Source organism: Pogoniulus pusillus, chromosome Z, assembly GCF_015220805.1.
Source record: "Pogoniulus pusillus isolate bPogPus1 chromosome Z, bPogPus1.pri, whole genome shotgun sequence".
Classification (NCBI taxonomy): domain Eukaryota; kingdom Metazoa; phylum Chordata; class Aves; order Piciformes; family Lybiidae; genus Pogoniulus; species Pogoniulus pusillus.
Window position 1 is genome coordinate 44,769,507 of NC_087309.1, and position 15,410 is coordinate 44,784,916.

Below are 15,410 nucleotides of genomic sequence, written 5' to 3' on the forward strand. Positions count from 1 at the left end.
CTCCTTTTCTCCAGTGTAAGCAAGTCTAGCTCCCTTGGACACTCTTCATAGGTCATGAGCTTTGTTGTCCTTTTCTGGACGCAGTGCAACACCTCAGTGTCCTTCATGGGGGCCAGCACTGAATAAAATACTCGAGATATGAACACACCAGTGCTGAGTACAGGGGTATGATCACCTTCCTCTTCCTGCTGGTCACAGTGTTTCTAATGCAAGCCAGGATGTCATTTAGCTTCTTGGTCACCCCAGCACGCTGCTAACTTGTACTCAGTTGACTATCAACCAATACCGCTAGGTCCCTTTCTGAGTCACAGCTTTCCAGTCACACATCCCCAAGTGTTTAGCTTGCCATGGCATTATTGTGACCTATGTGGAGGACCTGGTAGTTGGCCATGTTGAACTTCATACAGTTAGTCTTGGTCCATTGGTCTAACCTATCCAGATCCCATTGTAAAGCTTCCCTACTGTCCTGCAGATTGACAGGGCCGCGCAGCTTGGTGTCATCTGCAAACTTACTGAAGGTGCACTTAATCCTCTCATCTAGATCATTAATAAAGATGTTAAAGAAGACAGCCACAGTACTGAACCCTGGGGGGCACCACTGGTGAGTGGGAGCAAGCCAGATTTGCGACCATTCACCACTACTCTTTGGGCCCAGCAAGCCAGCCACTTTTTTATCCAGTGCAAAGTGCACTTATCCAAGCCTGGTGCCATGAGTTTCTGAAGGAGAATGCATTCACACTTGTAGCAAATTTTTAGCTCTATGTTAAACCCTTAATTGAAGTGACTTGTCTGCTGCTTCTTTGTGAGCTTTAAGCATTGTTTGCTTTAGCATCTCAAATGATGATTTGAACATCAGTGTGCTGTGTTCTACATAACTGCTGTCTAGATGACATTTTTGTACATAAATCTTATTTACACCAAGATTTTATTGCATTTGCTTTGCTCACAAATCTAATGCTGAAAACACTTAAAATTATATTATTATTTGATCATTTGGAGTGCAGATGACTTTCAGGTTTTGCAGAGATTTGATGAGAGTGCTGGTGAGAACATTTGTTTGTAGTTTTCATGTGCTTCATGTGGGCTGGGTTGCAGGTTGTTTAACCACAGGAACTACAGTGAAACCTTGGTGGATCCATGAGGCCATGCTCATGAGGTGCATGCTTTGTTCAATGCCTCCACCTCCATACAGCATAAGCTGCTGCATCTGTCTTAGACAGTCCAGATCTGTATGTATGTGGGGCAGGAGAAGACATTTTGCTTTGTTATTTGGTGTTTGACCAGCCTTTCTTTCTCTTTAAGGAAGAGTTGTCTGAATGTATCCTATCCATAGTCATCCATGACCCCTATTTAGACCAAAATGATAAGTGGCTGTGTTTGAGCAGCAGAGGTGATAAGGGGCTAGTTAGTAGGAACATTTGTTTGTCAAGGGTTAGGGCAGGGTTGGACTGGCCACTAGTGCAAGTGACAGGCACTCTCTATAGGCCCTTCTTCCTTCCAAAAAAGGAATAGAAAGGGAGTAAGAGAGAGAGACTTACGAATTAGAAAATAAACCTAGAACTATTTTAGTGGAAGCAGTAACAGTAAAATAAAATTGTTAATAAATCCTGCTGTTCAAGTCACTAGGGCATTCACTCTTACAGCATGCTTGTTCTTGTACTTGTGCCTGCAGCAGTGAATTTAGTTGTCAGTGGCATATGTGCATGGAGTTATTAATGCTACTTCCACTGTCTCTTGTTTGCTAAAGTGCTGAAATAATAAAATCTCAATTTTTGCCTTCATGAAAAGGGTTTGCGGAATCTAGTTGTTTGAGACAGATCCTGTTAGTGTTTAGATGCAGTGGTAATGCCATTATTATTCTGTGTGGCAATGCTCTCAAAACATAAGCTCTTCTGTACACTGTATGTTTGTTACATACAATAAACATGTGCTGTGCTTGTTCATTAATCTTCTTTTTTATTTTCCACTCCTCATTACCTTTGTACTACCATGTTTAAGGCACTATGGTTAAGTATTTTCCATTTTAAATCGGTAGTTTCTCTGGTTTATAAATAGGCTGTTAATCTTGGCTTTAGGATGAGTGGAGGCAAAGTTTTGATTTCCTAATAGTGTCAAAGTGTGTTGGCCTGTTTTGAGAGCATTCCATAGTTCAGACAATGTTGACTGCAGGATGCTAATTAGCAGTCTTAAGGGAAAACCATTTCTTAAAAGACAAATTTAAATGAGTTGTAAACATGATTGAGACTCCTGCTTGTCTTGGGGGAAACAATGTAATCACTGATTTAAGTTGTGAAAAATAACCCATGGTCATAGTTAGAACCTACTTTCTATAACCATTTCTTATTGCTTGGTTGACAAGATGAAGGAAAGGTGTTTACACAGTGGTTGTGTGTATGCCAAGTAATGCACTAGTATAAATAAATCTCAGCTGATAGGATTGCAAGTTAATTTAAATGACTGTTAGAGAGGGTGATTCTAATTGTCAAAGAAAAGTTATGCAGGGGGAAGTTGCCTGTATATATCTTGCATGCTAAAGACCCCAAGCTCCTGGATCAAGCACTTTTTGTTGTTGGTGATTTTTTGTTTGTTTGCATTTTTTTCTCTGCCACTAAACTCATTCCATGGTCTCTACTTCTGTGACTGTGAAGCAGCATGTGTTTTCCTGACTAGAAGTATATATACATATGTTTCTTGTGACCTACTTAGAATAAAAAGGTCAGCAAATTAATATTAAGGAGTGCATCCTTTTCCCAAATGCAGTTGGTAGCTTATTTCCTAATTTTAGGCTATGTGCATAGTAAATGAGGTTTGCATAGTGTTCTGAAAAGGTACATGGCAGAAAGCTATTCAAACACCATTTTTTAAGCTTTAGGGAATTTCTGTGATCCAGTGCTGACCTTTTTGTTTGTTTGTTTGCTAAGGAGTAACTATATCCCGTAGTGATTCCTGGTCACATCACAATGAAAACTTTTCAATTGCAGGTGTGAACTTAGTGGAGGTTTTGGGTTTGGCTTGTGGGTTTTGTGGGGTTTTTTTTGTTTTTATTTTTAACTGCTGAAATTCTTGACAGTGCAGATATAGCTTCAATATATGCATCCAGGTTTGCATACTTTTAATAGATAGTTGAAGTACTGTTGTTGTGTGCTCATAAGACTAGCTTGCTATTTTTAAAGCTGGTGGTGTGTTTTGATGTTATGTTATTGGTAGTTTTGAATGGGTAGGTGAGATGTTTATTGACAGAATGATTTTTTGTTGTTTGTTGGTTTTATTTTCATGTACATATAGGAACACCTTAGGCTTTCAAATACTAAATTATGTAGAGAAAAGAAATCAAGTCTAAAATTTTAGAATTACTCTTTATGGTTAGTTTAAAACTTGTGCTTTAATGAAATTTCTTTGAAAATTATATGTGATGAAATGAAAATGAAAGAGATAGAGGCTCCCCTCTCCAGTCCAGCATTTTAGATAATAGCTTTTCAGTTAAAAAGTGTTCTTGAAATGTTTTGGAATGAAAGGAAAGGAAAGGTTTGTAACTTGTAGTAAATTTCTCCCTGTAAAAGAAATACCTGTTTGGAGTGAAGGTTGGAGTTTTTAGCTGAAGAGACATTTTTTGCTCCTTTGGCTCTGTTAGTGAAATGTCATTAACTTTGAGTTCCTATAAAGGTAATTGCTTTTGTCTACTTCCAGGAGCATGTAACATCTCTGTTCTTAGCAGGCTATAAATTACTGTTAGTGAATGCTTTCTAGCAAATCACAATGTGTCAATTTGACCTGCTACTAACTTTTCACATTTTATTTGGAGGTGATTAGAAGGTTAGGTTAAAGATTAAGACTGTCTGCAGAAGGGGAACAGCCCTCTCTGTTGAGTACTCTGCAGTGTTGTGGGCAGTGAAGAAGGTAGGTTAAATTACAACAACTGAAATGTCCTGAATTGTTTGTTGTGGTGTGTTGAAACCTTTGTAAAGGTCATATGTACTAACAACAATTTCTTTCTTTAAAAACACAAGCAGAAACGAAGGAGGAAAATAGTGTTTCATAATTAGTAGGTATAATACATTGTTGTGCCATAGTTAATACAGAGCTGCTGCGTTCTAACCTGCAAGAGCACCTGATGTTTTTCTTTAAACCCTCTGTAATTTAAGAAGGGTATGTTGGGTAGCTTTGACTCTGCTACTGCTGTCATTGTTTAGACCAGAATCCATGTTTATAAACGTTGATGCTTATAACATGACTCCTCAATACTTTTTAGTGGAGAGGGAGCCATGAGCCAAGTTTATATCTAAACAGTGTTGGGACTTGAAGACAGACCTCATACTAACTAAATATTTCTGGAGGCATTTATCTTTCCAGGAAGATTTTAACTTTTTGAATGCTTGAATTACATGCTGACAATTTAAAAGTGCTAATACTGGTTGAGCAGCTGGTTTGGGTTTGTTTTTGGAGTTGTTTGGGGTTTTTGGGGTGGTCGTTGTTTTTGTTTTTGTGGTTTTTTTTTTTTTTTTTTTTAAAAAGCCTAGTAGAAAATCATTCATTGGGCTTTTTTCTACTTGAATTAATCGTTCAAGTATTTACTGAGAGTAGGAAGGAGTGGGATCAGGTCCTTTTGGTGTTGAAGTGCTGAGGCTTTTCCTTAGCTCATAGATGTGAGATAGCTTTCTATGTGTTTCATAGAAAAGTGTTCTAAAACTCCTGTGCACTTTCTTTGGACCACCAATCCAACTTGCACTTTGTAGGATTTAATCTGTAATAAATAGAGCTGGCTAAGTTTTAGTAAAACCTCTCTTTTTGGGAGAAGACACAGGAATATGGTATGAATATAGTTAAAAACCAAAAGCAGATGCGGTGGAAAGGGGCAGTTCTCACTAGGTGTTCCTCGGGTCTTAGTACTGGGACAAGTTCTGTTTTACATCTTTTTTGATGATCTGAGTGAGGGACTTCAGTGTACCCTCAGTAAGTTTGCAGATGACACTAAAATGGGTAGGAGTGTTGCTCAGCTTGAGCATGGGAAGTCCCTAAGGAGGGACATATACAAGCTGAGACTAATTGCACAGATCACACCAATGCTACAGGCTTGGGGGAGGGTGGCTCAAAAGCTTCCCAGAAGAAAAGGACCCTGTGGTGCTGGTTGACAGCTGGCTGAACATGAGCCAGCATTATGCTCAGGTGACCAAGAAGGCAAACTGCATCCTGCCCTGTATCAGGAATAGTGCTCAGCAAGAGTAGGGAAGTGGTTGTGATTGTGCCCCTGTACATGGCACTGGTGAGGCCACACCTCAAATGTTGTGTTAAAGGTCGGATCCCTCACTATGGTCTAGTTGACTGGATAGGGCTGGGGGATAGGTTGGACTGGATGATCTTGGAGGTCTCTTCCAACCTGGTTGATTCTATGATGATGGTGATTCTATTTCCAGAGTTAAACAAATATGTTTGAAATTTGTAGGTGATAGGAAATTTATAGGTCATGTTCTTTTAGTAGTGCTGCTCCAAGGTTAAATTTTTTTTGCTTCAAGCTATATTAAGTCAATAACTTCAACATGGTGGTATTATATCCTCTACTTTTAATAATGTTCTCAGCTTTACACCATCAAATTCCTATGTATTTTGCCAAAAGTAAAGTTTACTCTCAGAAGTCATTGCATGTGACATTTGCATGGGCTTTTTGTTAGAACTAAAAAGACAAGGCTCACTGGAACACAAAATCTAACCAAAAGTTTCTAGAATCATCAGGTCCTAGCAAAATACACAATAATAAACAACAGAACAAGGGGACACAGTCTCAAGTTGTGCCAAGGGAGGTATAGGTTTGATATTAGGAGTAAGTTCTTCCCAGAGAGAGTGATTTGCCATTGGAATGGGCTGCCCAGGGAGGTGGTGGAGTCGCTGTCCATGAAAGCATTCAAGAAAAGCCTGGATGAGGCACTTAGTGCCTTGGTCTAGTTGATTGGATAGGTCTGGGTGCTAGGTTGGACTGGATGATCTTGGGGGGTCTCTTCCAACCTGGTTGACTATATGAACATCTATATAATATATATAAACATTGAAGTGCTGGAGTGTGTCCAGAGAAGGTGGTGGAATCTAGAGCACAAGTCTTCTGAGGAGCAGCTGAGGGAACTGGGGTTGTTTATTCAGGAGAGAAGAAGGTTAAGAGAAGACCATGTTTCTCTCTAGAGAGAGAAAAAGAGGTTGTAGAAAGCTGGTGGTTGATCTCTTCTCTCAAGGTAGTAAGTAACAAGGTGAGAGGAAACAGCCTCAAGTTGTGCCAGGAAAGATTTAGATTGGATATTAGTAAAAATTTCTTCACTGAAAGAGTGGTAAGGCTTTGGAATAGGCTGGCCAGGGAAGCGTTGGAATCACTGTCCCTGGAACTCATTCAGAAAACATACAAATCTGATGCTGAGGGACATACTTCAGTGGTGGACTTGGCCTTTTCTAACCTTCCTGATTCCATGATGCAAGCAGCAATTAGTCCACTTCTCCATGCAAGTGTTGAGTAGAGACAAGAGCAAGAACGCTGTGTATGCCTGTGCTTTTTTGTCTAGTGCCTTTCCTCTGTGCGCACTCTACAGCTTACCTGCCTCTTCAGTCTTGACTCTTAAGTACTTGAACTTGTAAACATCCTCTTGCAAAGTCTCATGTTAGTGTGTGTGTATGACCTTTTTCAGGGTACAGTGCCAACTGCAGTTGAATGTAATCCAGTGATGCAGACTGTACAGCCTGCTTTGAAAAGTACAGTGTAAACAAATGGCAAAATCGAAAGATGTCCCTCATTGTTTCCTTAACTTTTAAAAACAATTGGAGAAACAGTATTTTGGATGAGAGCTAGAAGTATATATTTCTCTTCTCACTGCCTGATTTTCAAGTGATACTGCTTCCTACATTACATTTTTCTGGTATTTCAAAAATGCTAAATAAGTTTGGGACTTTTAAGTGTGGTTTCCTATTGTTTACATTATAAATAGCTAATGTATAACTCCTAACTTGTAGTTTTAATTTCAGACCCTACATGCACTGTCCATTCACATTTAATGGACAAAATGCCTCTGACAGTGCTTGAGCCAGAATCAATGCTATGCTTATGTAAAATCCAAAAGAAATCCTCAAGTTTTATTACTCAGCGACAGTGTTGAGAGCCAAGGCGAGGCTTTCACGTTAGGCAAACAGGAGTGGATTTAGGTCTGATTTTAAGAGTTTGAGGCATTGGTTCAGCAGAGTGCCCTGTTGACTAGTGGCATTTTTGCTGAAGCAAACATCTGCTGCATGGTATTTACCATTCCTTGTGACAAGGCAATAAAACCTATCTCTTTTGCCTTGTGCTTCTATTATACCAAATGAAAAATAGGACCATAATGCAGGCTTCTGAAACAATGCATGCGTTGCATTCTGTATTGTAAATGAGATATCCTGTGCATGGGTAACTGCAGCAGCTTCCATCTCAAGGGAGCTACACAAATATAACCTTCCTAGGTCGTTTGGGTGAAGGTGAGTTTTAACACAAGCTCAGCAGTGGAAGAAGTGCAAGCAGAGTGACTTCCGACAGTGAGTCAGTGGCAGCGTTGAGATTAGGACTTGGGTTCGTGCCACTAGAGTGCACTACTTCCCTCTTACTTACTGAGAGGTTAATGGTTAAATATGCTGGTAGGTGTCATGGGCTTTCTAGCGAGAGCTTTGAAAAGTTGTTGCCAACTTGCTGAGGTACTGGGAGTATCACACAGATCTTAATTACACGCAGCTCTGCTTTTCACAAATAAATGTTTTTATTACTGTGAAACCTATATGAATGTTGTGATGATTGTGATGGAATGGCAAAGAGATGTTGTAAATTAGTTGGGGTTTTTTGCCCCTTCTTGATTTTTGTCAGAGATGAAAAGGGTATGTACAAAAGAAAGGGTTAATTGTATTTGAAATAAAGCAAGTTATTTGTGTAATTTCTCAGAAATAGATTATGACTTCAACAAGAGATTCTTGATAAAGAGATAAAATATTTTATTTGTTACTAAATTGTTGTTTTTTCCCTGACAGGTTTCCACTTGAGTGGCACAGTGACAGAGCCTGCAATGCAATCGGAGCCAGAAACTATTTGCAATGTAGCTATCAGCTTTGATCGTTGCAAGATTACCTCAGTGACCTGTAGCTGTGGAAACAAGGACATATTTTATTGTGCCCATGTTGTGGCACTCTCTTTATACCGGATTCGCAAGCCAGATCAGGTCAAACTGCATCTTCCCATTTCAGAGACACTCTTTCAAATGAACAGAGACCAACTACAAAAATTTGTACAGTATTTGATAACAGTGCACCACACAGAAGTTTTGCCAACTGCTCAAAAGTTAGCAGATGAAATTCTTTCTCAGAATTCAGAAATTAACCAAGTCCATGGTGAGTCCTTTTGCTTCATTCCCTCTTTGGTTATTAAGCTTTTAGGAGTGTGGCATTTAGGAGTGTGACCTGATGAGTTCCCTAGCAACTCAAGTTATTCTGCAATGCTGTTGTAGTTACTGAAGTGCATACTTTACTTTAAGATGTTTAGAAAGCGGTACTTTTTGGAAGAGAAAAGAATTAATTCATAAGCAATGAGTTTGTCTTCAGTGTGGTTAATATGTGGCCTAATCTGCTTCACACTTGTATTTTCCAGCTATGAAAAACTCTGGTTTTAGCAGTGCTCCTTTTATTGCCACATCACTTAAAGGAACCACCTTACTAATGTCATCTTACATTTTATTATTTAGTTCTTGTTGAACTAATCTTCTAACATTTTATTTGCATAATTTTGTTTTAATTGCAAAGCACAAAGGAAGTAGGTATTCCTTAGCAGTTTGTTTGCTGGTTTGTTTGTTGTTGTTTTTTTTTTTTTTGTTGTTCATTAGATATATTTATATTATCTTTTGAGATTTTATTTCCATAAGAATTCAGGAGAAACAGAAGATGTTTTGATGCTGCAGCAGCATGCAGCATTGGCAAATGTCTTGGTCTTTCCTGCTCTTTTTGCTGCACGTGGTTTTAATGGCTCTCAGTTTCTTGTATTGAACATCTTATGTTTGTTAAAGGATGTTAAAGGGTGCTGGGTGTGACTTGAGGATTTTGAGGTGGATTTTCTATGGATCTTGCTGAATGGAAAGCAGGTAATTGTGTGTTTGAGATGAGCCAGCTAGTTTGTTAAAGTTCTGCATTCCTATAAGTTTATCTGATAGAAATGTTATATAAGGTGAGTTGTAAGCATAAGGACAACTTAGATGAGAAGAATATGTTATCTAAATACCTAAAAGTACCTTATTTATTCATCTACAGGGACAATTCTTGTGGTTTAGATATTTAAAATGGATTATCATTATTTCAAGGAACTTGCAGTGCAAACATAACAAAGCTACCTAATATTAAAGAAAACCATGCATGTTAGATACAGTGTGGTCACAACAAAAGAAAGGAGTCTTTCAATAACAAGACTCATCTGCCGCATAGAACTTCTCCTTAGGAACTGGTGACTTTGTCAGGCCCAGGCTCAGGTGGTGCTACTTGTAGATGATTTTCAGGAGCAGTGTTCTTTATTGACTATAGGGGCTACGGGGGAAATGGTCAGAGGCAAGCTGGTTGTTCATATGGACCATAAGGAGGTTGGCAGAGCTGCCTGGTGATGGAGAAAAGAAAGGGAAACTAAAACATAAAACCACGGAGGAAGATGCTCAGATTTTCTAAGCTGAAGGCACATAACACAAGAGAGTTGGCAATAGAGGATTAAGGGGAGGGAGGTGAGTATGAGTGGCAAGAGTCATTAGAAAACAAGAAGACAAATGTGAGAAAGGGAGGACAAATGATGGCTATATATGACTACATTAGCTACTCTATGACTAGTGTAAGAGAATTAACAATCTGTTGCAGAGTGCTTAAATTTGATCAACATTAACTCTGTAATTGTACTAACCATAGGCATGTTAGTGTTTGTCAGTCATTTTCTTATTGTCAAAATATCTCATTACTCATTAGTATTTAAATTATTTTTAGGGAGATAGTTGATGTTTATATCACAGCCCAAACAGCAAAAAGAACAGGAAACAAAAAACTAAGTTGATGATCAATTATGAAATTTCATAATAAGAGTACAGTAGTTATAATCATCCACAAAACCAAAATACTTCTTACACATGGAGCTGTTTTCCTAGCAAATTGCTGTATGTCTTTATTGACTGTTGATATGTCTTAATAAAGTAACAAAAACTCAAGTGAAAAAATCCAGGTGGCATGAGAAAATAAACTGCTATTACCAAAGAAAGCTGAGTTTATCTCTAGTCTCCTGCATTTTCTTTTGGACTCGTATAAAACCTTTACAATGTCTTTACAATGTTAAAAAATGGCAGAATTATTTTAAGGAAAAGTAAGCTTCTCTTATGTAGCAAGTATGCATTCTTTTGAGATTCATGTGGCAATCCTGTTACTTTGATCTTTAATCAAATTCCTTACATTAAAGTTATCCCAAAGAAAGCTTGTTCCAATAGCATAGGCTGATGAACGTAAGTTCACTGTTTAATCTCTCATATCTATTGCACTGCAGATGTTTAGTTTGTGATACAAAACTGTTGTATCCCTGCCTTGCCTTGAACAGTTTAACCTCAGTAAACTAGCTTTTGAAGAGGATTTATGTTGAACACTGCTTGAAGGCATAGGTTACTAAGAGGAAAAACTTAGAAAAATGTGTTCATAAAATGAAAGGAGACTTGGCACATTTAGTAGCACCAGAAATTACTTTGATCAAAGGAAAGTTCTGAATGTGGAGATGGATGAGGAAATTTTCATCAGTGATACCTACAGGTGTTTTAAATTCAGCGTTTACTTAAAAGCTTTTTTTTTTTCCTTTTTTTTTAACCTTTTTTACCCCCACTAGTGGTTCCTGTACTAGTTCTAGGGTTTATGTATTTACAAGGGTAAGCAAAAGAAATGCGTACTTCAGAATGATCTCGGGCTTGATCAGCTGTGACTGAAGTAGTCTAGTATTTGTTTATGAACTGGATAGGATGATGGAATAACTGCAGCACTTTCCTTTCACAAAAGGTGAATTATATAATGGTTTGCTCGAAGTGCTCTTGCGCAGCGTTGTGTGTCTGACTTTGGCCTCACATCCTTGTAAGAGAGGTTACTTGGGGAACTAGTGAAGTGACTTACACTAATGAGTTCGATTTTGAAATGTCAAATCTCTTTTGAATTCATGGTGGATACAAGTGATAAAATATCCTATATTTCTTCACAACTGAGCTTCTGCAATGAAGGATAAGAGGGCATTGTTAGAAACATCAGAATGTGTTGTCTGTTCACTGACTTCTTCAGAAGAACTGGGTGATTTATTAGGAATCCTTTTCTGCATTTGCTGTGCTAATTTTGATTTGATGGTGATCACATTACAAAAGGATTTTGCATGTTTTTACGGCACAAAAGTATGTCTTACATTTAGGAAGACTTGCTGCCTCATGTGACTCTGCTGCAACTATACAGGTTCCAGAGGATTTCAAATCTGGACATCTGTGGGGTCTAATCTGTACTTGAAGGCACCTTGTAGGTGTTTGTACTGATTCTTCAATGCCCTCCCTGCATAACTCTTGGGTTCACATTAGGTTTCAGTCTGTGGATGCTGACTCAGGAAGCTGGATGTAGATTTGGATCCTACTTATCTGACACCCTTCACTCCGTCATAGATTTTTGTACTGCTATAGCCCAGGAACTGGCAGGTGTATATGGCTAGGAGGAGAACAGCCAGGATGACCAATTGCTGACTATGTTTGTCATCTTGGATCTATTTTTATTCTGGCATGAAACTTAAATGAAATTTAAATTGCTTTAAAGGTCAAGGTCAAACTATATTCCTGAGAATTTGAGTGGAAATAAGGAAGTATCTTCAAATTTGGGGAAGGGCTGTGTGTGTGTGAGGTAGTCCTGTTGACATGCTAATCTCATGTTATCATTGATTTTGTGTAATGTGCATAGTGAAAAAGGGTTTGCTTTTTATTAGCATAAGGCCAGCCTAGCAAACCAATTTAACTTTTAAAGTTTTAGGATGTACTGTTTCTCTCCTTAATGTTCAGTGCTGTTGTTGCAATCTCAGCTTCTAGAAGAACTGTATGAATAACTCCAGATATCTTCCTTTCTTTGGTTCTCCTACTTAGAATATGAATCACTCACCAGTACAAAAAGCTGTGTGCAGATAAACTGAAGGTTTAGGGGGAGAAGCTGGGAGAAACTGGTTAAAGTATATTTATCTTCTTAGAAGCAGAAGTATCTGAGTAATTGTTTCTTTGTCAAGTGAGTTCTAGGTACATTGTCTGCAAACATTGATCTGTTATATGCTAGGAAGGTATATTACAGTGAAGGCATTCAAGAAAGGAACACCTGAAGAAAAATTAGCTTTAAAAGAAATGTTTATAGCATCTAGTGTGGTTCCTCTATATTATAAGTTTCAAAGGGAAATCCAGAGGTACAGATGAGTATGTTATAATATGTATTTAATGCAAATGGAGATTTTTGTGGAAAATTGTGGGGTAGGATAGAATGAACAACTGAATACAATGTATTGCCGTGTACTAGAAAAGGGAATATTAAAGAATCATAGAATCATAGAATCAACCAGGTTGGAAGAGACATAATGGAAAAAAAAAGTATTCATATGGTCCTGTTTAAACTGGCAAAATTCATTGAGAGACTAGTTGCAAAACACAAATGTAGAAAATAGCAGATCAGTTTCCTTAGAAGAGGCATGAAAGTGAAATACCTCAATGCTTAGTATGAGAATCATTTATTGAACCAGAGCTGAGAAGGAAGTTACCAGAAGCCTAGCCAAAAACTAAAGAAATTTCAGAAACTCATTTAGAAGTAAATAAGTAATACAATGTCAAATAAAAGGAAAAAGTGGTCTCTGCAAAACAGCATGAAAGAAATTATTTATGAAATTCAGGTTTTTAGGAAAGGTGTTTTCAAATACATGAAACAGTAAGATAAAACTTGTTATAGAGAAAAGAAACAGTGGGATTTTGTTTTGAGATGTGGAAGGTAAAAATAAAGTATTATATGCTAGTGTGTACTGATCAGGAAGCTCTATTGTGTGCTATGCACAATTAGACTTTCAAACTTGCATCTCTGTGATTGTGAGACCTGGATTTTTGCAGGAGAGGCTTTATCTGTCAGCCGATAAGTTTATGCATTTTGCTGTATGTGCAGATGGAAAGATTTTTTTTTCTCCCCAAGTTAAAAACTTGTTGGGGGAGTTACTCACTTTCTTCAGTGACAGCACAGCCTGTCCTATGTTTGTATTTTCTTTCTTAGCACTGGTCTCCTCACAGCTGTTTATCTTTTTCTTTGATGCTGTGTGCTGCTGGACAAGTGTCTCCCAACCAAGAGTTTTGAAATTAAGTAGGAGGTGAAGCAAATTGTCTAAATTTCACATCCTTTGGGGAATGTATTTTGTCTCTTTACTTTTACGATGTTTGGGTTTTTGAAATAATTATTTAGAGTAATTCTGAGTTTATAACATTAATTACTATTCTGCTGTGAATCAATGTACAGCAGGTTTAGTTTCTATCTGGGACCATTCAGTCCTTGTATAGTTCTCTGTAAGTCATGCTTTTCATGTGTAAATTTTTTTCTATGTGTTCTCCTCCTTAACACTGCTGTGAAATAACTTTTAATAAAATTTGACTTGTCTAAGTTCATATGTGCTATGAATTTAATAAGATTTTTAGAAAATGAAGTTTAAAGAAGTTTCAGTATGGCTATGATAATATGGCATGGTTTCATTTGATGCCAACTCTTGTGATACTTCTGAAGTCAGGATCAGGGAAGCAGATTGCCTTCAAGACTGTTTTTTGTTGCTGTAACCAAAGTTTGCTATTGAGCTTCACCTAAGTAGTTTGCAATATAGGTAATTCTTAGCCTGAGTCAATGCACCTTACTTCACCTGTGCTTCCTTTTTAAGGTTAAGTTCTCCATATGCAACTCTAATTGTCAGATATGATTTCTCATTTTTGAAAGCAGTTGCATTTAAAATTGCTGTGTCTATGATCAGAGAATGTATTTTTTTTAAATGCTTCTTAGACCTTAGGAGTTGGTTATATTTAACATGTAACCTGCTATGACCAAAAGTATAAAAGGCTGTTAGCTGGTTTTCAGTCTTCATCTGAGTGTCGGTCTTATAAACTGCTGTGCACAATATTCCTGCCTTGATTGCAAAAATTGCAACTTAGTAATTTTAGTGAAAGAGTGTAAATATGTATACCTGTATCTGTACACTGAGTATAAATACCTTATTTATTGTATTTAAGTGTAAGAACATGACATAAAACCTACTTCAAGGATCAGTCATGATAGAAGCTAAAGCTGGAGGTTGGAGGGAGGGAAATTAATGTGTTAGTGTCCATAAACTGACACAGCTTTATTACAAGTTTTACTGTTTAGTGTAATTATACTGTGCTTTTCACTTTTGTAGTTCAGATGTGAAATTATTTATCTTCATGATACCCTGGTAAAGCATGTAAGTAATTCTTATCCCTGGTTTTACAAGGGGAGAAGAGGGTACTAAACTGCGCTTGCAGAGATTAAATCCAAGACTGCCAGTGCTCCTCTCCACAGCCAAACTGGTCTCTTTTCTTCAGAAGGAAAATGGCAATGTAGAAATCCTGTTTATTGTGCTGGGACATCTGTGTTTGAGTTGGAGAGGAAACAGGCTGCATCAGTTAGTATTCACCTGCCTTTGTAAGTGATCATAGTGATTTTGAAAAGTGCCTGCTTGAGAGACATAGAATTGGCCCTATCTCAATCTCGGAACAAGAGTCACATGAGTAGTGGAAACTGACACTTCCCCAGTGTCACTACTATTGACTGCTGCCGTGGTGAAAAGACATCTTGGACTCATACCTGATTGGACACACCATCTCTGTGCCTTGTTTAGTCCACAGCTATTGCTGAAGTCTGTCAACAGTGTTTAAAGATCAGAGGATTACAGCTGTAGCTGGTGCCAGTTGCATGAATTTGTTTTGTGCATCCTGATTAAAAATTTTGAGCATATTTAGTGTAGCTTTTGTAAGATCTTGTGAGGAAATACCACTCTGAATTGGACATATCCATAGTACTGTGCTGAACTGCATTGCAGTGCTCAGACCCTCAAGCTTTTGCAGTCAGCTTTTACAGTCCTCTAGCCTACTGGCATGAAAATAACACTGGTGTAAGTATAGTAATTCTCAGCCTCTAGGAAAGGTATATTTGGAATTATGCTGTGAGAGGAGACCCTTACGGGGTCAGTGCTGCTGGCTGCAGACAGCAGGCACCCGTGTTCCTCTCAAAGAATCCTGTTGTTAAGGAATCTGTGGTAGCTGTGTTGAAACTTAACCTTCTAGCACAAACTCTATGATGAGCTTTTGATAAAATGTAAACCGTTCCAA

The 15,410-nt window shown here is 38.0% G+C and overlaps 1 protein-coding gene across 1 annotated transcript in view; it reads left to right on the plus strand.

Annotated features, from left to right (window-relative positions):
* The window catches only part of ZSWIM6 (zinc finger SWIM-type containing 6), a 127,589-nt gene that overhangs the window by 68,735 nt on the left and 43,444 nt on the right, over window positions 1–15,410 (plus strand). Inside the window, exon 2 of the mRNA XM_064139929.1 lies at window positions 8,020–8,376. Within this exon, the coding sequence (XP_063995999.1) occupies window positions 8,020–8,376 (357 nt within the window). The remainder of the gene's footprint in view (window positions 1–8,019; window positions 8,377–15,410) is intronic.